The sequence below is a fragment of the Carassius carassius genome, chromosome 19 (assembly GCF_963082965.1).
Source record: "Carassius carassius chromosome 19, fCarCar2.1, whole genome shotgun sequence".
Taxonomy (NCBI): domain Eukaryota; kingdom Metazoa; phylum Chordata; class Actinopteri; order Cypriniformes; family Cyprinidae; genus Carassius; species Carassius carassius.
In genome coordinates this window covers 19,617,253-19,641,786 of record NC_081773.1, presented here as the reverse complement: position 1 = coordinate 19,641,786, position 24,534 = coordinate 19,617,253, and the positions used below count along the sequence as shown (strand labels likewise).

At 37.7% G+C, this 24,534-nt stretch overlaps 1 protein-coding gene across 4 annotated transcripts in view; it reads left to right on the top strand.

Annotated features, from left to right (window-relative positions):
* Window positions 1-22,473, top strand: part of LOC132095313 (serine/threonine-protein phosphatase 6 regulatory ankyrin repeat subunit B-like) — a 28,200-nt gene extending 5,727 nt beyond the window's left edge. The window contains exons 2-28 of one of the 4 annotated variants that reach the window (XM_059500173.1): window positions 5,174-5,257; window positions 6,853-6,931; window positions 7,253-7,323; window positions 7,555-7,755; window positions 8,538-8,625; window positions 9,380-9,522; window positions 9,613-9,825; window positions 9,899-9,977; window positions 10,068-10,182; window positions 10,271-10,353; window positions 11,422-11,485; window positions 11,836-11,904; window positions 14,938-15,078; window positions 16,691-16,756; window positions 16,973-17,084; window positions 17,361-17,429; window positions 18,566-18,767; window positions 18,847-18,934; window positions 19,063-19,180; window positions 19,258-19,477; window positions 19,561-19,648; window positions 19,739-19,822; window positions 20,267-20,412; window positions 20,525-20,607; window positions 21,113-21,192; window positions 21,415-21,506; window positions 21,810-22,473. In XM_059500173.1, the coding sequence (XP_059356156.1) occupies window positions 5,174-5,257; window positions 6,853-6,931; window positions 7,253-7,323; window positions 7,555-7,755; window positions 8,538-8,625; window positions 9,380-9,522; window positions 9,613-9,825; window positions 9,899-9,977; window positions 10,068-10,182; window positions 10,271-10,353; window positions 11,422-11,485; window positions 11,836-11,904; window positions 14,938-15,078; window positions 16,691-16,756; window positions 16,973-17,084; window positions 17,361-17,429; window positions 18,566-18,767; window positions 18,847-18,934; window positions 19,063-19,180; window positions 19,258-19,477; window positions 19,561-19,648; window positions 19,739-19,822; window positions 20,267-20,412; window positions 20,525-20,607; window positions 21,113-21,192; window positions 21,415-21,506; window positions 21,810-22,054 (3,123 nt within the window). In that variant the 3' untranslated portion in view covers window positions 22,055-22,473. The other 3 variants (XM_059500174.1, XM_059500172.1, XM_059500175.1) reach the window with 3 other exon arrangements.
* Window positions 22,474-24,534: the final 2,061 nt, after the last annotated feature.

Genomic DNA, 24,534 nt, shown 5'->3' with positions numbered 1-24,534 from the left:
GCATATTAAAGAGAAAGTCATGGTGAAAGAAGCTATTTTTAGAAATATATTTTGAAATGTCCGAAAAATTTATTCATAATTTTTATAAAACATGAACAAAAAAGCCATAATGGGACTCTTTTGCAGCTAAGAATTCAGATGGGGTTTACAAAGTTTGCTGATATACTGGTAAAATGTTAAACATCCATCCCTCTCTTTACAATCTGGGTCCTTACTGTTGAACCATGTGTGTTCATTTGCATGTTGGCCTGCCTGCATGTGTTCTGTTGTATAGCGGAAGTGAAAATGCTTTCCACGCTTCCTCTGTGTCGCTTCTGAGAAGGTGAAAAAGAGCAACAGGAAGTGAGATGTGCAGATAGAGACACTGGAAGTTTAGATGCAGCCAAGTTTGGCTCAAACCACCTCGGTGTTGTAATGCTTCTCTAACCCTACGCATGTGTCGGATTATCATGGTTTTCAATGCGCTGCCATATAAATATATGAAACTCGGCGCTTGAATTTCGGAAAATAGCTGGCAAAATTTGTTTAGTCTTTAGTTGCTGCATAACAAGATCTGAAGATAATAATTACATTACAAGAGGAAACATGACTTTAACCCATTTGTGCCCACATTTTTCGGAATGGTTTCATGCATATAGTTATGTTAATAGTGTCTTAAGTGAACATGTTCTGCATTTATTTTCCACAGGTTTTTTTTTATTTTTTATACTGTATTTGAATGTTCGGCAACTATAGTTGCCAGTGGGCAATTATGTTTTATGCACCCCTTCAATGTCAAATTTGAGTAGGAGGAAAGCATTTGGCGTCTAACTCAAAATAACTGCTTTCCACTTTATTCGTAAACAAATGTATTATGCATAAAAGTCAAAGAATATTCAATGCAAACCCCAAAAAAGTTGCATCTATCTTACATTCTCTTGAAAATGAAAACACAACAAATCCATTTGTCTTAAAATGCTGGAACATAGTGCAGAACAATTGCAATTGCAAAGTGCAGCCATTAAGTTGTCCCAACAGGGTACTGTGTATCAAAAAGTAAAATAAATAAATAAAAATAAATGGAATGTAGGAAATATTACATCTATTTAATAAAAAAGTTATACCTGAAAGAAAATTATGCATTTAACTGTTTGGTTACCAACATTCTGCAAAATATCTTCTTTTGTGCTCAACAAAAGAAAGAATTTCATAGGTTTGCAACTTGAGGGTGACTAAATGATGCCATAATTTCCATTTTTGGGTGAACTTTCCCTTACGTCAGCAGTTTTAGTATAAGTAGCCTACAAGGAGTACTGCAGTGAAGGTACAAGTAGTTTTAAAAGTTTACATAAACATATTTGCATACTATACTTTGTGATGTAAATATGTAAAATATCACGTTTTATGAATAGGCACATATTGATTAGAACACGATGGATAAACCTTGACAAACGTCCTTGATATTCATGAAATTAATGATATTCTTTTTAATATACAGTACAGACCAAAAGTTTGGAAACATTACTATTTTTAATGTTTTTGAAAGAAGTTTCTTCTGCTCATCAAGCCTGCATTTATTTGATCAAAAATACAGAAAAAATGTAATATTGTGATATATTATTACAATTTAAAATAATTGTTTTTAAATGTATTATACTTTAAATTATCATTTATTTCTGTAATGCAAAGCTGAATTTTTAGGATCATTATCACATGATCCTTTAGAAATCATTCTAATATGATGATTCATTATCAAAGTTGGAAACAGTTCTGCTGCTTAATATTTTTTCAGAACATGTGATACTATTTTAGGATACTTTGATGAATAAAAAGTAAAAAAAAAGAAGCTATGTTTTTAAAATATAAATATTTTGTAATAACAATATACACTGTTGGTCAGTAATTTGGGGTCAGTATTTTTTTTTCTTTTTTTTTTTAATAAAACCAATACTTTTATTCAGCAAGGATGTGTTAAATTGATAAAAAGTGATAGTAAAGAAAATATATTATTAGAATATTTATTATTAAAAAAAAATTTTTTATTTTGAATAAATGCAGTTCTTTTTAACCTTTTATTCATCAAATATATTAGACAGCAGAACTGTTTCCAACACTCATAATAAATCGGAATATTAGAATGATTTCTAAAGGATCATGTGATAGACTGGATGTTACATGTGACACTGAAGGCTGGAGTAATGATGCTGAAAATTCAGCTTTGCATCACAGGAATAAATTATTTTTTTAAAGTATATTCAAATAGAAAACGCTTATTTTAAGTTGTAATAATATTTCACAATATTATTGTTTTTTTCTGTATTTTTTATCAAATAAATTCCGGCTTGATGAGCAGAAGAAACTTCTTTCAAAAACATTAAAAATAGTAATGTTTCCAAACTTTTGGTCTGTACTGTACATGATTATTTAAATAATTATCCAGTGTATGCTATAACCAAGATTGTTTTACTTCTTTTGAACATGCAGGTATTTTCATTCTCGGAGATGAGTTGGTTAAATGAAAATAAATAAACAAAAATAAATAGAATGAAGAAAATATTACATCTATATAATAAAAAAGGTATACCTGAAAACAATTAAAAAAAATTTTAGGCCCATAGTATTCAATGGCTGACTGTATTAGGTGATTTCATATAATTATGTAAATGTAAACTCATTACTTGTCTGAATTTCACCATTATAATGGAATCATAAGTTACTAGTCATAAAAAGAATTAGGGTTCTTGACCAAATAGAAGGAAACGCATCCAAAATGGATGAAGGGGCCTCAGTATTTTGTCCCTTACAATACTTAATGTCATAAAAGGGAGAAACAGATAATCTACAGAAATTAATCCCATGTTTTATCTTTTTATCTTCCCATTCTTCCTTTTGTGTGACTGACTGAAGTTAGTAAACTGCTGCTGTCACTTGAAAACTGGAAATTCCCAAACCCCAATGGCAAAAGCAGACACAGAAGTGGGGCAGTAGGGCTGTGGAAAGATCTCATCTCCTTTTGACAAGATTTATATTAAATTGAGGTTAACTGTACAGTAGAGATGTCAATTAAAGGGTTAAGTTATGTTTTAGGTGTGCTATTGTGAAAGCATTGAGCACTAAACAAGACCAATAACCTAGATTTATTAACCTAATAACACAGTATACCACATTTCCCCATGAGATGTACTTCCATTCATTTGCCCACCGGCAAATATAGTTGCGGCTTGGACTTTTGACTAAGTATACAAAGAACTATAGATCTCCTGGAAGATTTGTTTTGTTTGGATGATTCTAGAGACCTTCATGATTATGATTATGATTTTGAAAAATACTTACAAAAGAAAAATGACAACTATTAACAGTAGCAACAAAATTGGTTAATAACCACAATGTGTGGGGAAAAGCTTCCTTGGGGCTCTTTGGGCCTCGATTTGGCCTCCCTGTAATGACGCCATTTCATGGAAATGGAGAAGACTTTGTGGTTTTGCAGCCTAGTTGTCTGGTTGTGCTGAGAAACTGATTCAAGAACTGAACATTTGAATGACAAAATGATTCCAAAGATATAAAACATTAAGTTTATGTAATCAGCACAAGGATAATCTAGGTTATTGTAGCTCTGTCTACTTTCTGATGGATATGTGGCACTTGCCTTTTGCATAATTTTCCACCACAGTGCTTTGGTTGTTGCCAGGATCATGTTGTTGTAAGCTTGCAAAAGTGTTCTGTGTGGTTTTGAGTGTGTTCTATGCGGTTGCAGGGTGTTAATGGGTGGTTTATTGGGTGTTCTGGGTGGGTGCCCAGCATTTGGGATTTGTTCAAATCTGTTACCCTAAAGGTGCAGTCACATTAGTGTAGCAATGTATGAAGCACAGCCCACACAGAAGGGACTTTAACAACCGGAACTTGTCGCAAAATCTGCAAGGTTAAATCTTTTGCACCCGATTGCAAGAATTTCTATAGAAATTACTGTATTTTGTCCATGAAAATTTAATTACATAACAAATTTAATTTAATTACAGTCGATAGCTGTACATTAGCATTTGTTGCTACTGTAATGCAATCCACCATTTTTGCATAATTTCGTATCAGCTCACTAAATTTACATAACTCCCAGAACAGACCTTTGAGAAAGAGTGTGGGAAAGTAACAAGCCACTCACCATGTTAGAACTTCAGAATGATATTGAAACTGATATTTAAAGGTAACTCAACCCTCTACATTGCAAGTAAACCACTTGCATAAGCGACTAAATTTTACTCTGGGCAACTAAATGATGTCTATTGTCAGCCATTGGCTAATAAACTCTTAGATTTTAGATTTATGTGTTTAGCACAAATATTTTTTGTTTGCACTCGCTGAACACTGACTGAGCGCTTCAAAGTTTCGCTCTCCATCAAGCGATCTGTACTTTTTCAATTCATCTCAATGCACGCACAGGGCACCTGTATTTGACGCGGTGCGTGAAGCCACATGACTCCCCTTTGCTTTGCTGATAGTGCTGTTTCTCACACATGCAAAGAGAGCGAGTGAATCACTGCGCTACATATAAACTATATACTTTGTTGTATTCTCCTGTCAAAATAATGGAGTTCATTTGAAATTATTCAGCTTTTTAGAACAAGCAGAACATATGCTTGTTTTTCCGACAGTGGGCGGAGCTAATGCGCAAATGGCAATCCATAGTTAGTATGGTAGTAGAGTTTGTATTATCCTTAATAATAATATTTTTTTTTTTACAGAAACCATGAAGGACTAACAATATCCTAAGAATCACCATCAGTTAAAATGACAAATATGCATTCATACCAAGTTTTAGTTCTAATCATTAAAGTTATATCATTTAATTGTGCTTAATTATCATAATAACATTATATAATGCTTGATTGACTAAGAAGCTAAGATTTAAGAAGCTGTGCCATTTTACAAAGATAAGCTGATTGTAGTGTGTGTGTGTGTGTGTGTGTGTGTGTGTGTGTGTGTGTGTGTGTGTGTGTGTGTGTGTGTGTGAAATAATATATCAGTCTGGCAAGTAAACAAAAAAATGTACTAGCCAATGGCGATTATATTGCCAAGGTGTGCATAGAGGGTTGTAACTGTATCTTACATACAGTTGATTTAAGTTTGAGCAATAGTACCAGTGATGCTTCATGCATTTATTCCTTAAAACCATGTTTAAATAATTTCTTGTTTTTCACAGCCACCCCTCGTCCAAGCCATCTTTAATGGAGACCCCGATGAGATTCGTGTGCTCCTATGTAAATCAGAAGATGTCAATGCACTGGTATGGATCAGTTTCTTTTATTCTTCTACTCACACGACTATATCTCATCTCTTTGTTTCTCGCAGCACAATTTTTGGGTAATCCTATGGACAACAGCCAGAGATGTATATACATTTGTCTCAGTAAAGGCAACAGGACACAAAACAGTTTTCAGGGCCATTCTTCATCCAGAATATTTATTTATTCTACGTGTCTCACTGTGTCTGCCTTAATGGCTCCCAGCTAGAATTAGCTTGCTGTCCAAATGTTTTATATAGAGCCGCTGGTCAAAGTCATGATTTACGGCTAAGATGTCACCACTGCAAGTGTGTGAGTACATTAGCACACACTGACATCTACATCAGTGATTGTAAAGAGCCACTCAATGCTCCTCTGTTGTGGATCTGAATGTGGATTCTGAATGATTGCATTCAGAAGTGACCAATTCTCTGCAAAAACTTTGCAGTCCACAGTGGGACTTTACATTTTTTTGAAGGTTTTGGTGTTTAAAAATAATGTAATTTACTATAAAGACCACATTAAATGGATTGACAGACACATATGTCTTTCTAGTGTTGATGTAGCCTATTTCCTGTTGAAACAGGAAGTTGGGGTGAGATCTATCGAAGGGCTCATCTTTTTTTTTTTATTAGACAATAGCCTTTTGTTTATGCCACAGCTGTCAAAATATGGTTTGTTATGTTGTTGTAGAGCATTTTGTTGATTTTTGGATGCATTTTGTTTCTACACCTCCAAGATGGACCATTTCTGTCATCTGTAAGAATTTACTTGAATTAAATTAATACTTTTATTTATTAAGGATGCATTAAAATTATCAAATGTTACAGCAGAGACATTTATAACGTTACAAAACATATCCATTTTAAAGGAACCCTACACTTTAAAAAAAAAAAAAAAAAAAAAAAAAAAAGGCTAATTTTCCAACTCCTCTAGAGTTAAACAGTTTAGTTTTACCGTTTTCAAATACATACAGCCAATCTCCAGGTCTGACTGTAGCACTTTTAGCTTAGCTTAGCATAGATAAAAAATGACTAAAGAGTTTCTATATTTTACCTGTTTAAAACTTCACTCTTCTGTAGTTACATCATGTACTAAGACCAACGGAAAATGAAAAGTTGCTATTTTCTAGGCTGATATGGCTAGGAACTATATTCTCATTCTGGCGTAATAATCAAGGAACTTGATTGCCATATTATGGGTGCTGCAGGTTCAGTGATATTACACTTCGCCTGAAAATAGTACAGGCACTGCGTAATATCACTGTGCCTGCTGCAGAAAAATATAGAAACTCTTTTGGTCAATTTTGAGTGAGATGATAATGATCTAATCAGATTCAATGATCTATGCTAAGCTAAGCTAAAAGTGCTACCGCCAGACCCGGGGATTGGCTGTATGGATTTGAAAACGGTAAAACTCAACTGTTTAACTCTAGGGGAGCTGGAAAATGAGCCTATTTCCATTTTCTTTAAGAGTGCACTAGCATATAGATGGGTTTAAAGCTAACAGACATGATTAGATTTAATTTTGAACAGTCTTTCCATCCTCTCTGTACATGTGTCTGACTCTCCAGCTGTCTTTTTTTCATTCTCTCTCAGGACGCTGAGAAGCGAGCTCCCCTTCATGCAGCAGCCTTCCTCGGAGATGCTGAGATCACGGAGCTCCTCATTGTGTCAGGTAGAGCTGCTTTCTTTCTCTCTCCCTCCACTTCCTTCCCACCTCCCTTCCATAGTACCTTTACAGCATCTCCTACAAAATAAATGCATGTTCAAAACCCAGTCCATTAAAGGTATAGTTAATCCAAAAATAAATATTCTGTTCTCATTTATGCATGTCATTCCAAATCCGTGTGTTTTTTTTATCTGTCATGGAATGTAAAGTATTGTTTTAGTAAATGATTACAGAATTTTTATTTTTGGGTGGACTAACCCTTTTAAAATACAGCATATAGAGCCCTAAATTTTATTGAGGTTATTATTGTTTGATGTTTCTTTGTAGGGGCGCGAGTCAATGCCAAAGACAACATGTGGTTGACTCCACTACACAGGGCAGTGGCATCACGTAGCGAGGTAGGATCAGTTGTTAAACACACACACACACACACACACACACACTTTTGAGTAAGACAGATGTTGTGTAATGTTGTCACACAGCAGGATGCCTTTAAAACAATGCTAATAATATGCAGCAGCTCCTGTGTGATTATAATGGGATTTTTCCAACACTGGATGCCGATTGGTCAATCGTATCCCAGCTGGCCTAAAGTACACAGTAAAGTTTTTTGCTTTATACAAATCTAGGAGGCTGTTCGAGTGTTGATACGTCATTCTGCTGATGTTAATGCACGGGATAAGAACTGGCAGACTCCGTTGCATGTTGCTGCCGCCAACAAGGCTCTGCGCTGTGCTGAGGTCATCATCCCGCTTCTGAGCAGCGTCAACGTTTCAGATCGTGGGGGACGCACCGCCCTGCACCACGCTGCCCTTAATGGGCACACAGAGGTACTGCAAGTTAAAACCAAAAAATTTTGCTTGGCACATATAGCAATACTACAGAGCCCCACACATGACACGTCGGGAAATTTATGTATTGTGGCCACACTTAAAAAAATTATTTCTAATATTTATGAATGTGTTTAGTTTAATCATAGCCACAAAGTACAAATAAATTTTCTTGTTTTAGTAAATTGTTGCCATGTTTTACTAATTTGCCTCTTCATTTTAGTAAATCATGAGCACATTGTCCTAATTCATTCTCTGGTTTTATGAAAACAAGGGAACAAATTAGTAAAAAAAAAAAAAAAAGCTACAATTTACTAAAATGAGGGAACATATTAATTATGTATGGAATGAATTTTTAATTTGTATTCATGATTTAAATAAAACAGAGGGTGAATAGTAAATTGTGGCCACAGTTGAACTAAAATGAGAGAAAAAATTAATAAAACAAGAGAACAAATTCTTGATTCTTTAGAGCAGATTAAGTCGTGGCTATAATAAATATATGTTTGCCTCCATGTCATGTCAGATTCACATGCCCACTGAACAGACTTAGTTTTGTTGCATTGCATTGTCAACAAAGCTTGAAACTTGCAGAATGCAGAATGGTTTAGAAGTCATTATATAAACTGTGACACAAATACGAACCACACAATAAGAGCTTCAGGAGGCCTATAATTACTGACGCATTATTGACTCATGCTTTACTGCCTATTGAGATGGGTACAAGCATTCTCTCCTCCATTTCTTATCACTGTTATTCACTTTCCACTTTCTCTCTTCAGATGGTTAGCCTTCTCCTGGCCAAGGGTGCCAATATCAATGCCTTTGACAAGAAAGACTGCCGTGCACTACACTGGGCGGCATATATGGGTGAGGGAGCAATCCTAAAAAACTGTGACTGTTTGTCTTTTCCAGTGAAACACAAATAAATTGTTGTTCACCCTGCTTCCATTTCAATACAAAAAATAGTTATTGGGGGCTGTTAAGCTCCAAATAAGACAGAAATCTAATTAGTCCATGCTAATTTGGATGTACGATGTTTATAATCTGCTGGAACTTTGTAAATGTTATTTTGATGATGTGTAAGTTGGCATTATCACGTATGGCAGTCACTTTGCAAAAACACACCTTGAGAGTTATAGGAGATATTTAGCGTTTTGTTACTGAATGAATCTGTGTTTTAAACAAATCATTTAAGTGCATAAACCATTCATAAAGACAGTCATATGCCATTTTGAATGAATCAGCTTTCTTGAACAAATTATTTGAATGAATGATTCACTGATATCTAAATGCCAAATCAGATGCCATCTCTGCAGTGCAGAAATAGATTTTGTTAGTACTGGTTACATTTAAATGGTAACAGCCTATAGTATATTATTATTCTAATGAAATTTGTTGATTAAATGTAAGAATTTGACATGAAAGATGATGCATACATTTAATTAGATTTGAAAGAAATGGCTCATATAAAGATTAAAGTACTCACTCATATTTGTGGAGCTTGACACTTTCTCATTTTTGTTTTATGGACAACATTAACATAGTTAGGTAACATAATTTTCATTTTGAGGTGAACTGTTTGTGTTCCTGTCTTTATGAGCTTCTCTCCATACTCCTGCAGGTCACTTAGAAGTAGTTTGTTTACTGGTGAGTCAAGGGGCCGAGATCAGCTGCAAGGACAAGAGAGGATACACCCCTCTACATGCTGCTGCTTCCAACGGTCAGATCGCTGTGGTGAAACACCTGCTCAGCCTAGCTGTAGAGGTACCCAGGATGCAAATAGATACATATAGAGAAGTGAGCATGGGAAAAACATCTAGTGTGAGCTTACTATATCTTATGCTTTACTCATAGATAGATGAAGCCAATGCCTTTGGGAACACAGCGCTGCATGTGGCCTGCTTTAATGGACAAGATGCAGTAGTCAGTGAGCTGATCGACTACGGTGCAAATGTCAGTCAGCCGAATAACAAGGGTTTCACACCTCTGCACTTTGCTGCCGCGTCCACTCATGGTGCCCTGTGTCTGGAGTTCCTGGTCAACAGTGGAGCTGATGTCAATGTCCAAGTATGTCCATCTAGGACAAAACCTTGACAGACAGTGCAAATCTGCTGCTTAACATTTCCTGATGTTTCCTCAGAGTCGTGATGGGAAAAGCCCTCTTCATCTGACGGCAGTTCATGGACGATTCACACGCTCCCAGACACTCATCCAAAACGGTAAAGCTGTTTTTAGACTGCTTGAAGCCTACTGTTAGCCTGTGACTGATTTGCATGTAGACTGAGAGTACAAACGTGTTTCTGATACAGGTGGAGAGATTGACTGTGTTGATAAGGATGGAAACACTCCTCTGCATGTCGCTGCTCGATATGGCCATGAACTTTTAATAAACACCCTAATCACGAGTGGAGCTGACTGCACTAGGTTTGACTCTGTATTTGGAATCTTTATTGAAAATCTTGGTAAATCTGAATTTCTTGTTGTTTCTGATATGCTCATTCTTTCTCTGCAGAAGAGGAGTACACGGCATGTTTCCTTTGCATCTGGCCGCTCTAAATGCTCATGCCGACTGCTGCCGGAAGCTTCTCTCCTCAGGTACCGACTTCACCTCTGAATCAAGCTACAGGTTGAAAACCTGGTGCAAATCATTTTTGGCTGAATACAAAAACATTCTGACATAGCGCTCATGCAGAATATGCAAGATTGAATATGTCTCTGGATGTGTCATGATCTAATCACTTCTCCTCATTATTTCCAGTTCTTTCTGTAGTATATTATCAATAGAACTGTAAATTCTTGCTAAATATTAATTAAATACAAAAATCATGGTGAGCCTAAATTTTTAATGGTACTGTCAGTATGTTTAAATTATTTTCTGACTTCCAGGGACATGGTGTTTGTTGGAAAATGTAGATTTAATTTCTTTGACCACAAATCGCACACCGGGTGTGGGATACTTTGAGCTCTTATTGCTCTCAAGTCCATTTCCCTTTGAAAGCTTTCACATCCACGCCGGGTGATTTTGACATGACATGTTGTGTAAATCAACAGTTCCTGACCTTACTGAATCTCTTGTGTCTAAATGGGAGAAAATCCCTGCAGCCATGTTCCCTCAAGCTGATGTGACTTAGACTATTTAATAAATTGCTGTTTATGTTGAAGGAATATTTTGCCGCTGTTCCTTCTGTAATTAGGTTAACTTTGATCTTTTGTATCTGAATTGATGAGCATGAATTTTCCTTATGTCTCTTTGCTTAGGTCTGGCATGCCCTTATATCTGTGTGCTTTCTTAACTCTGCCTCTTGATTGTTGGTTTGTTGCATTAGAATGTAGATGCTGTATCTGTACTTTTGAATTGTTCTGCTTGGTTGCACACATTTGTGTTAGCGATGTGTGTTTGTCTTATCTATCCTATGTGCACTGTCTTTGTTAATCCTGAACTAACATCCTTTCTCTATGTTTCTCTTCCTCTCGCACTGTCTATTTTTTGGACCCCCCCCCCCCCCGTGTCACTCTTTCCCCTACTGCGGTCTGATACTCTGGCTGTCTGCGTCTGGGGGCACTTTCCTCTTCCATGCACTTCCTTCCAATACTTCCATTCCTCTACAGGACGGAGGTATAGCATAATGTGCCCTCTCAGTAATGACTCGGTCCTGTCTGCAGGCTTCCAGATCGATACACCAGACAACCTGGGGAGGACGTGTCTGCATGCTGCAGCTGCGGGCGGGTGAGTCTGTCCGTCTTGCAGATCCGGATTTTGCCTGTTGGATGGCATGAAAAATATGTGCTGGTGTTTGCTTACTTTTCATTGAATGTATTACAGAATGACAACAAATCTATAAAATCAAACAAAAAAATATTTAGCTTAGCTGAAATCGGACTTAAAAAGTGTACATTTCATGTGTGCACACACACTGTAGTGATATGCATGTAGAGTTATTACTAATAAGGTGATTGGACCTTTCCTAATGACTACCTTATCGTCCATTGTTCAGACAAATGCCAGTATTGTCGGACCTGTTGTCTGTCCACATACCAGCTCATGGCAAGTTGTTTTTCTCTCAATCTCTCTGTCAGTAATGTGGAATGTGTGAAGCTATTGCTCAGCAGTGGAGCCGATCATAACCGCAGGGACAAACATGGAAGGTGAGTTTAAAACTAACCTAAAAAGCCTAAAACTTCTACATAATATAAATATCTGTGTATTCAGGAGCAGTGTGAGAATTTGTCTAAAATCCCAAATTTTCTTGAAATTTTTTCGATGTTTTTTAAAGATTTGTTAAGCATTAATTCAAAATATTGTTTTAAAGGGGTCATATGATGCAGTTTCAATTGTTCCTTTCTCTTTGAAGTGTTACAAGCTCTTGGTGCATGAAGACGATCTGTAAAGTTGCAAAGACTAAAGTCTCAAATCCAAAGAGATATTCTTTATCGAAGTTAAGACTCTGCCAAGCCCCCCTAAACGGCTCATTCAAACATGCCCCCACATGCCTTTGTCACTATGTGATGCCGCCCAAATGTTCACGCAAAGAAAGAAAGCGTGGTTTCAGTAACCGCATGCTGTTATTGTTGAAACAGCCATGTCAGGGAGATGCTGTGTGTATCTAGGCGAAAGCAAAATAACTTTATTTGGCCTTCTGAAAGTAGATGCATATAGGAATCTTTAAGATTACTTGCAACAGAACAGCAACGTATTTTATGGACGAACCGTTTCGTGAACCTAGGAGAGGAGGTCATTCTGACTTTGCTATGACAATCTGGTGCTTATGAATCAGCTACTGTAAGTATGTTTTGTTATTAGTTTAAAGGTTTAGTTCACCCAAAAATGAAAATTACGTCATTAATAACTCACCCTCATGTTGTTCCAAACCTGTAAGACCTCCGTTCATCTTTGGAACACAGTTTAAGATATTTTAGATTTACTCCGAGAGCTTTCTGTCCCTCCATTGAAAATGTATGTACATCGTGAACGCACTCACAACAGACCCGGAAGAGAAGACAATGCTGAATAAAGTCGTATTTTGTGTTATTTTTGGACCAAAATGTATTTTCGATGCTTCAACAAATTCTAACTGACCCTCTGATGTCACATGGACTATTTTGATGATGTTTTTCTTACCTTTCTGGACATGGACAGTAGGGCTGGGATAAACGATTACTTTTTAAACGATTAATCTAGCGATTATTTTTTCGATGCATCGATTAATCTAACGATTACTTTTCCGGACGATTTGATTTAGATTATCTCCCCATTAATTGACTACTAACAATTTATACATGTTGATTTACATATCTGAATGAAAAAAACATGAATTCCTTAACATTGCAATATATGTTTATTGCTCTTAAAATGACAAAATAAAAGACTGACTAAGAATGCATTACTTTGCACTTGTATAGAGATAGCATTCAATAAAACCTTGAAGCCTTGAAAACACATAGCTTACTGAAACAAGCTTACTGAACACATAGGGCCTAGCTTACTGAAAAACAGTTCTTCTTTCAGATGAAAATAACAACAACTTTATGTCTAGCATTCAATAAAAAAGGTCACCCAAAATACTTGTTTAGAGCAATTGAAAGAATACAGTAACCAATGTAAACTTGAGGGCTTTAAGCTAATACAGAGAGCTTTTCCAAAAAATAAATAAATAAATAAATTAACAGTGGGTGCCAGCAGCCTGTCATGGAGAAAAAAAAAATCTCAGAATGCTCTACGTGAAACTTTGGCGTTCCGTCCTTTTTCTATCGTGTCTAATGATTTTGGTTAATATGCACGAGGGAGGGAGGGAGAGAGAGAGAGAGAGAGAGAGTAAGACAGCGCTCGTGTAGTTTGAAGACTGTGAGTGCGCGAGCGCGCGTGAAACTTTGGTGTTTTTCTATCGTGTTTAATGATTTTGATTAATATGCACGAGGGAGAGAGAGAGCAAGAAGCGCTCGTGTTGTTTGAAGACTGTGAGTGCGCGCGCACAGCCGGGGCTCTCTCTCGTACGCGCCCTGTCAGGCGCAGCACAGCCATTCTATTCTACATCACTCACCGATCAAATAAGACTTTGACAGCCGCCAAAAAAAAAGATCAATGCAGAAAAACCCCTGGATTGGTTATATAACGTTGGACAGAATGTTGATCCGGCCATCGCGTATATTCAGCGCACATAAGGTAAACGTTTTGCAAACGTTCTTTAGAGAAATAGAAACAGGTCGACGAATCGATGCGCATATTTTGCTTCGACGTATTTTTTGCGTCGACGTCATCGATGACCTCGATGCGTTGTCCCAGCCCTAATGGACAGTATACTGTACACACAGTTTCAATGGAGGGACTGAGAGCTCACGGACTAAATCTAAAATATCTTAAACTGTGTTCTGAAGATTTAGAACTACATGAGGGTGAGTTCTTAATGACATAATTTTTATTTTTGAGTGAACTAACCCTTTAAGTATTTTCTATGGACTGTTCAAATGCAGAGTTTTGCACATCGTGTGTGTGTGTGCACGAGAGAGACACAGAGAGACAGTTGAGCCAGCTGTCTTAACCGTCTGTGGCTTGTGTACTGCAAACACATACGAGCTTCATCACTGTGTCTGTCATGCAACTCTGTTCTTGAACTGATGGTAAAACTAGGGACATTATTAACTGTCTTTACATTTTATTTTGAAACTTGACGCTTGCATTTATGGAAAGGGGCGTTACATTTCCGACGAGTGCTTGTGGTGTTCGGCCAATCACAATGCACTGGGCCAGTTGGCCAATCAGAACAGACTGCGCTTATCAGAAGGAGGGACTTTGTAGAAAACGATGCGTTTGAGAGAGGCGGGGCATAGAGGACCTACGATAATGTACAGTATTTGAAAAATTATGTGTTTTTTGAACATTAAAGCATTAATGTAATAAAATAAAAACATTTCAAAATAATTTATGAATATAAATTATATTCATTGTCATATATTATAAATTCATTATATCTCTTTAAAAATTAAATACACTTTCATTAAAACTTGTATTTTGTGCTAAATTTAACAAAAATTTCTAGTTTTAGACATTTCTCAGTTGTCACTGCACTCATTAAATGAAACGATTCCTACTGTACTAATTAAATTATACACTAAAACTGAAACTTTCTTAAAATTTGTCAAATTCTTTTTTTCCCGTCTCTCCTTTGTTGTGGGTGATGACAGGACCCCTCTCCACTATGCGGCAGCTAGTCGACACTTTCAGTGCCTGGAGACTTTGGTGTCCTGCGGTACCTGCATTAATGCCACTGACCAGTGGGGGCGCTCTGCTGTGCACTACGCTGCTGCTTCTGACCTGGACAGGAGGTATACAACATTTACACTAGGGCTGCACCCTAATAGTTGACTAACCTTTAGTCTACAAGAAGAGGCTTGATCGGCCAATATTTTATTAGTCGCTTAGTCACAGAAAAAAAAATCCACAGGAAGTGGCAAAGTCACGCAGTCTGTGACGCACAGATCATTAACACTTACTGCAAGACAGATGTAGGTGCCAATGCGGTCACTTGCTCTTAAAATACTCTGTCATTTTTGGTCATACAGATAAGAGTACTACATCCTTCAAATTCGTAAAGACCTTTTTTTTTTATTGTGTACAAAATAATGCAAGTAAACAGGATGCGCTTTCTGCCATCTCTATGAACTAAAAAAAAAAAAAAACGAACTGAATCTCTATGTATACTTGCCTTACAGACGTAAAAATATATCTATAGAGAGAGAAATAATCTACTTTCAAATGATCAATTCAAATGGAAAACAAATATTCACAGATTATGTAATCCATGTGAAACATGGATACAGGCGCATCACTTCTGTGGAGAGGAAGATTCAGTATCGCTGACTTCATCTATTAAGCCAAAACGCAAAGAAAGCAGTAGTTTATCAAAAAATTATTTAACGCGGCCTCCTTGCTGTTTTTGTGCTGTGGCGAGCTTTATGTGTGCACTTGAGCTCTTATTGGGCTATATAGGCAGTTGTAGGCTCATTATTATGATTTAAATGGTTTATTAATAAACGTGTGATTAGTCAACCAATCGCTTTACAAACTAATGACTACTAGTCGACCAGAAAAATCTTTAATCGAGGGAAGCCCTAATTTGCACAAACAGCCATTCCTCCTCCATTCAGAGGATTCAATAGAAAAGTTGATTTGTCCCTCAGTTTGCAAACATAAACATTATATTGTTTACTAGACTAATAGACTTATGTTGGAGCAGGACATTACAAGGGGTTTCACTGGAAAACTGCAGCTCATAAATCTAAACCATCCTTCACCCTAATCGTAGTTTGTACTTTTAGCGGTGGAGTAAAAAAACTCCACTATCCCCACATGAGTAGTTTCCAGTACAGAAATGGAGCTAGTTATGGCCAAACACCAGGTAATTGACAGTTGTAAATGCATGTCTAACCCAATTAAAAGTGAGGTAGACACAGGCAGCAGGTGAAATCGAGTGCGGTCCCCATCTCCAGAGATGACTAGCAGCTACACCAACACACATATCTGTGTTACCATGGCAACCACAGGCTATTTTTAAGTCTCCTGTCATTGGGGTAGTTTATGTGCGAAGATGGGGGGTTGATGTCAACTTGATATGGCAAAGGGAAATGCCTTTGTGCTTAGTTTAATTAGATTCACTTGCAGAATTCACCAGCATAGAGAATTTTGTGAATGAGTAATGACATGGTAATCATAGTATTTTTTTTTTATATCAGGATACCACAGTTATTGCATAAAACATTTATTCTTAATAAAATATTGATTTATATAAATATTAACTCCTTAATTACAAAATATAATATTGATTCCGAAATATTCAATTAATGCTACTACAATTTGTTTTTACTAATTGATAAGAGTTGAGAAAGAGCCTCTGCTTGTAAGATTTGTGAGGTGTGTGTGATTTATTTTTTTCTGCAGGCGGCGTGTGGTCCTGGAACCAGAGAGCGATGGAGTTCAAGCTGAGAAGGAGAAGGAGGCAGCTCTGTGAGTTCTCTGCCTCGATTCGGTGTCCCCCACCTTGTCTCACCGTGCTGTTTACATGTGTAATGCTCTGATGCCATAACATTGGGTGTTTGTGTCTGCGTGCATCTGTAACCTCATCATTTCATGTCTGGAACAACCTAAGTGTATTTCCCTCTATTCACTTCCACAGTAGTGCATATACATAATTTCAATATATATTTATATTTGTGCGTGCAGGTGTCTTGAGTTCCTGTTACAGAATGGTGCTGCCCCATCACTCAAAGATAAACAGGGCTACAGTGCTGTTCATTATGCTGCAGCGTATGGCCACAGACACTGTCTGAAACTGGTGAGGAGCCGTATATGTTCAGTGATTGCACTTCCTCTATCTATTAGATTTAAATGGGTAACCTAACATGCAAATTAATTTAGTCCAGTTTGTGGTTTCATTCATGTATTGTAAAATGATATGCTTGCTGATGCATGCACTCTGTTGAACCTATTGTATGCCACCTGCTGGTAAATGTTTATAGTGAAAAGAATGAATGTGTTCCAGTTTAATTCAGAATAGCTTTTGATTGAGTTTAATGTGAACAGCTGTAATTCAGATTAAATCTGATTTCAGCTTTTGGACAGAGATGAGAACCAACAAGATGATGAGAACAGCCAAACCAGAAGCCCGTTGCATCTGGCCGTGAGTCCAAATTTACACCTGTACAACCACACACTAACAGCCACATAACAACATGCTAAGTAAGGGATAATGTAGACCTCGCTTTGCGTCGGTGTCCTGATCACCCTGTCAGGGTTTATTCTGAGATAACAACTGGCTGGATGTACATTATCCCAATTCTTACACAGCTGTTTGCCACATAAGTAAATAATTAGACACGAAATATTGATTTGAGTTAAAATATTTGAACAAAAAGCTTCTATGAACACAGCAATTGCGAGCAAGAGGCAAGTTCAAACTAGATGGACATTTAAGGGAAACAGTGCAGTCAAACCACTTATTACACAACATTTCACCGCATGATGTTTTATTAACCAATTTCGGGAGGAGCACGTCAGATACTTAGCCTAATCAACACCGGTGGAGCAAAATCAAGTTAATCAACACCACAGCATAAATACAGCTGACTTACCTCTATCCATTAACGGTTTATCAGCATTCCTCCTCCACCCCATCTCCTCACTTCGAGTTCACTTTACAATTATACGGGGAGGGGGGTACTCTAGGTTCGGGCCATTCCCAAGCTCGGAGCCCTTCCCCGGACAGCACGCCAAATACGCATTCTCATACTTCAGCTATTATATGCAAGTGTGAATTCGTGAAATAAATAATTATGGCAATAAAAGATTTAAGGTTTTTTTTTTTTTTTTTTTTACCAGTTTGTAAGTTATCTTATAATCCGGAATGTCACAACTGACCAATCAATCAAGTATTCCACAGAACCGTGTAATAAAAACGTTATATCACCTTATCAAAAAAATATGTGACCCTGGACCACAAAACTAAAGTCTTAAGTAGCACGGGTATATCTGTAGCAATAGCCAACAATACATTGTATGGGTCAGAATTATCTGTTTTTCTTTTATGCCAAAAATAATTTGGATATTAAGTAAAGATCATGTTTCATGAAGGTATTTTTTTGTGTCCAGGGTCACATATATCAATACCTTGGCTACCACCCATCCTGAAGCCAACTTTTGCATAGGAAAGCAGCTTGGATGCTTTTTGACAAGGTTTAATTACTACAGACAGGCCCTAACCTTAATGATATATGTGATGTGTTTTCAGACAGCTGGTCTACATATGTTTGTTTACAGGCATACCATGGTCACGCACAGGCTCTAGAAGTGCTCCTGGAGGGTCACTGCGAGGTGGATCAGGGGGATGAAGTGGGTCGGACTCCACTGGCGCTTGCTACCCTCAGGGGCCACACTGACTGCGCTCTCACGCTTCTGAACCACGGGGCCTCACCGAGGAGCAAAGATACTCTCCGGGGACGTACACCGATCCACCTTGCAGGTATTACACTTCTGTGTGATGGAAATTACACAGCTGTGCATTTGTTTTGCGGTATTTAATACACTCAGTTTGTTTCCAGTCATGAATGGTCATACGTCATGCGTGCGCCTCCTGCTGGAAGACTCTGATAATGCAGATCTGGTAGATACAGCGGACTCTCAGGGACAGTGAGTATTTCATTTAATAACTTTCTTTCTTTCTCTCTTTTTTCTTTCTTTCTAAACACAATTGAGGAGATCCTTGTACTTGAGAGTGCTTTAATGGGTATTTGTTCTATGTGTGTTTGTGTTTGCAGGACACCTCTAATGCTGGCAGTAATGGGGGGTCATGTGGATGCTGTGTCTCTTCTATTGGAGCGTGAGGCCAGTGTGGACTTGGCTGATCATCATGGTCTGACTGCTCTGCACCTGGGGGTGAGATATCTGATGTTGTCAAACATATTCATGTACAAGGACTTTGTTTTTTAAAGCTCTCTCTTTCTGTCTCTCAGCTCTTGTGTGGACAGGAGGAATGTGTTCAGTCGCTGGTGGAGCTAGAGGCATCTGTGCTGCAGGGGGACTCCAGGGGTCGGACAGCCATCCACCTGGCTGCAGCGAGGGGTCACGCGTCCTGGCTGAGTGAATTGCTCAATATTGCATGTTCTGAATCCCCGATACCTCCATTACGAGACAACCAGGGATACACACCCTTACACTGGGCCTGCTACTATGGTTGGTTTTAACAGTCTCCATTATGAGTTTAAAAAGATGCTTTTATTTATCAATAAACTGAATGTAGCTTGTGTGTCTCGTAGGTCATGAGGGTTGTGTGGAGGTCCTACTCGAACAAAGAGATTTTCGTCACTTTGATGGGAACCCCTTCACCCCGCTTCATTGTGCTGTGTATGTCTGTTGTGAGATTGTTTTCTCTTTTTTTTTCCACTTTTTGCTTCTCTTTTAACTTCATCTGTCTCGGATTCCTCTTTCCTTCAGGGTCAATGACCATGAGACCTGTGCCAACCTCTTATTAGAAGCCATGGGATCAAAGATTGCAACTTGCAAAGACTCAAAGGGCAGGTTAGTTTGGTATACGTGAAGAGAGAAAACAGTATTAGATGTAATTGAATATAATAAATTCATAACTACAGTGTTTCCAAATTTTGAAAAAATAAACCACATTTTAAGATATTTAAACTGCATTAAATAACAAAAAAGAATAGCACAGATACAATTTTAAAAAATATATATTTCTCAAAAGGTATTTAGTTACCAGTTATATATATATACTGTAAAAAATTAAGATACAAATATTTGGACGCTTTCTGTTTGTAAAACTGAGATACATTTGAGAACTTGAGAGGAACTAACTTTAAAATAAGCCTTGACCCGAATTGTTCTTCCTAGTTTGGCTATGAAAAGTTAAGATATTCCCGACAATTGAAATGTTTCTAATGAGTTGTTTATGTTTATAAGTTGTTAGAATCATTTATTAAATAAATAACTGCTGCCCCTCTTTATCAGGACACCTCTCCACACAGCTGCATTTGCTGGCCACATAGACTGTGTTCAGCTGCTCCTGGCCAATAGTGCATCTGTGGATGAGGTTGACCAATCAGGGCGCAGTGCCCTGATTATGGCAGCAGAGAAAGGAAGAGTCGAAGTTGTAGGTTTGTATTCCCCATTTTTTTTATTTGAATTATGCCATTGTTCATTTGTATAAGTATGAAAATGAGCTCAACTGAATGCACTTATGCAAAATGTGGCGTGTGTTTTAAACAGAAGCTCTACTCACTAGTGCCAATGTGAACCTCAATCTGACTGACCAGAAGGGCAATACAGCTCTCCATCTAGCCTGCAGTAACGTAAGTATAGCCCGTTGCATGCAATGGCCATCAGTCTCTATAATTTCAGTTTCAGCAGTGGGGCAGTGATCTTTCATAATAATTTTATAATTTGTTATAATCAAAATTTGTCATTTTTTTTAAATGCCAGTGCGCTGACATATAGCGCTGTTGTGCTTCAGGCATCCTGAGTTTGAGTCCCAGCATGTGGACCTTTCCTGATCCCCCCAGAAATGATATATTCACATCAGTGACATTTAAATAAAAAAAAAAAAAACAGATAGTTTGGCCTTTTCAAAACCAGAAAAATTTAAAAAATTCCACTTAAGTAATGCAGACACCTATGTGTGACTGTAGTCATGGGGTGTTAATACTTCATATAATTGTCATATAATACTTCATATAAAAATACAATTTTATTGCGCCAGATATAAAATCCCACATTGCAAACAGTATTTTTGAACATGTATGACTTGAGGTGTCCTAAAAATGATTTTCCAGTTCTTTCTGCTTGCTCTCTATCCAGGGAATGGAGGAATGTGCATTGCTCATTCTTGGAAAACTTCCAGACTCTGCCCTCGTCGCTACAAACGCTGCGCTGCAAACGTGAGTTCCCCCACCACATTACATTATAGTACATATTATATTTACATTTGTGCATTTGGCAGATGCTTTCATCCAAAGCAAACGTGCATTGCACTGCATTGCATTTAAGGAATACTTTTTTATCAGTTCATGCGTTCCCTGGGATTCAAACCCATGACCTTGACTTTGCCAGCTTATTTAAGAAGCAATTGATGCTCACTTGTTTCTCGTTCACTTCCTCAGACCTCTGCATTTGGCCGCTCGCAGCGGGATGAAGCAGACAGTGCAAGAGCTGCTCTCTCGTGGGGCCAGTGTTCAAGTGCTAGATGAGAATGGTGCGTCTTCCTGAAACTAAAATCTCAGCTTATTTGGTTTACGCATAGATTGTCAGTGTATGTGCATCTGTCTATCTGTCTGCCAAAAGCAGTGGCCGTGTTCCATAGCTTTGATGATGTCACGTGTGTCCCTTTTGCCCCTGACCATGTGTTTGGCTGCCTATCTAGCGGGACACTAATGGAATGCCGCTTTTGTCCATTGTCTCTCCATCATTGTCCCTTTGTTCCACTGCTCCATCCCTCCTTTTACCCCTTTCTGCTTTCCTGTCTCTCTCGTCTCTTTTTGGCTGTCTTTCCCCGCAGGTCTCACCCCTGCTCTGGCTTGCGCTCCCAGCAGGGAAGTGGCTGACTGCCTGGCTCTCATTCTGGCTACCATGATGCCTTTCTGCTCCCCTTGCAGCTCTGGAGCTCCTTCGCCAGGCGCCCTGCTGAAATCTCTGCCCCGCCAGGCCAAGAGTCCCCAAGGCCCCCGCAGTCCAAGGGACCCCTCCGGCCCCTCCAGTGAGGGCACGACCACTGAAAACGATTCAGATTCAGAGACATTTTGACCCTGGCTCCCTCTAGATACACCGGACATAGTTTTCAAAGCACATATTGTCATGAACCTTACAGAAGTTGTACAGATTTTTGATTATGGAGTGCAGCCTCTGTAACAAGAGATTATGACATATACCACACATGGTACGCTTTTGTTCTCCCACACTTGTTTGCACAGGAGATTTTTTCGAAAGCCATTTTAATCACTTTAACACAGGTTGATTGATCGATTGCCAAATGTTGACTGACTTCTCACACTTGAAGGTTTTTTTTATGCGTCTCCTACGTTTCCGTGTAAGCTTGTTTTGTTCGAAATGACGTGAAAGTCTAATGGTGTGTGATTTTATTAGCCGTTTAAAAATCTTTTCAGATTTGAAAAGTTGTTTAGTGTACTTCAGTCTTAAGACTAGTCATGAAATCCAGTGTGATGTGATGAAAAATCCAGTGCAAGTTCTCCATTTCCGGATTGTACACCAGTTGTACTTTACATATTATATTTGACAAGTTGTGAAAAGAAAGCTCTTAAGATTTATATTGCAAAAAGAGCATTTTTAATCCACTGAGATAACAACATTTCTAGGCCTTGATGGTCTAAACTTACATCTGACGCTTTCGGAGAGTGACAATTTTGACACCTGGTTCCTTCTCAGACATAAAGACTTCAAATAATACTTCTATTCAGGTTGAATTTTAGATACTAGTGAGAGGGCACAGCATGTTATGTGAACTATGTTGTTCTCAAGCCTGTACTGATATTTATTAACATTTAGATGACAATGGTACTACAGTTGTATGCACTTATGTATAGGAGTAAATGGGTGTTTAAAGGAATAGTTCACCCGTAGACTATAATTCTGCCATTGTTTACACGTGTCAGTGTTTTTGTGGAACACAAAAGGACAATTATAGAAGAATCTTGATGTGGCTCTTTCCATACACCAATACTATGTCTGTCAGGCTCTAAAAATGACAAAGAAATACCTCCAAAAGAGCTACATACTGTATTCAGAGGCTTCTGAAATCATACGATAGCTTTGTATGAGAAAGCGGCCCAATTTAAAGCTGTAATCCGCTGATAATATTTCCCTTAAGTGAGCTGTTGGTTCTGGATCATTGTGTTAGTGAAATGAATAGAATTGGGAACAAATCAACCAATTCATCAAAAAGAACCAGTTCAAAAGAATTGGTTCACTAATTGGGCTGATCAGGTGACTCTGAAGTCAGAGACTCGTTCTGGACCCAGCAGCCATCAGTGAATAATGACTTAAATTTTAGTCTGTTCCTCACATAAAACTATTATATTGCTTCAAAGGACCTCTCCTTTTGTGTCAACAGCAGCGGTTGGAAGTAATATGAGAGATAGTAAGTAATGACAGAATTGTGAGTTTGGGGTGAACTAGTATTTAAAAATGAATCTATAATTAACGTTTCCAGTTTAACTTGTTTCTATTTTGCTTAAAAAGATGAAGAGCTTTCAACGAAGATGGTGTTTCAATATCTTGCCGGTCAGAAACTTTCCAAAACAAATTTAAAATGAAAATGTAAACTACCATTTGTCTGTTTGCCTTTGTCCACAATGTGCCAGTTTCTCCACCGTGTCCAGTGCCTTGTTCTGCATTTTCAGAGTTTGTTAGATTACATCAGTATATGTTTGTATGTATGGAGTGTAATGAAAGTCTGAAGATGTGAAGATAAGTCTGGGTCACACCTGCCAATCGTAAGCCAAGGTTTTTTTTACCAAGTCCTAATGTTTGTGCCTATGAGTGTGTGATTTACAATAGAAAACAGTCTTTGTATATATCAGCTCATGGACATTATCATCATTACCAGAGCAAACATTGCACACAACTGTCTAATAACAGAAGCACATGGGTGATTTTCTTTTCATAAATTAGATGGATTGTGAGTGAAAGGATGCAGAAGAATGAGTCAAACAGTATTATAACAGAAAAAAAGCTTTGAAATGTGTGACAATCTAGATTATGGTTTCCTCCTTCATTCCAGTTGTTGAAGGTTCTTTGTCAGCTCAAGTCTCTTTTATAAAAATTGTATGACTATTATATAAAATGTTTTAACAAAGTTTTGTGTCTGTTTTCTTATCCATTAGAAAATCAGTTTAGGCTATTACAAAAATGCAGTGCAGGCCTGTTTTCCACCTGAACTTATCAAAAGATGTATGTTAAATGACGCTCACATATTGATACTGTAAGTGTACAGAAAGAAAATGTAAACAGCTACTGTATGGTCAGATGATGTGGTTTCAGAAAATATCCTGTTTCCTTGTTTCAGAACTCATAAGAAGGAAATAATTATAGGCCAATTATTGTGAAAATAATCTTGCATTTACTTTTTTTTTTTGCTTTTAATAAATTCAATTAAAATTTGTCTTTCTGGGTCCAAAAAACACAGGTGACTTTAAGCGTTTTTTGGAGTATAAGGTAAAGCGTTTTTGGAGTTTAAAGGGTGAATATATAAATATTTAAAGTATAGC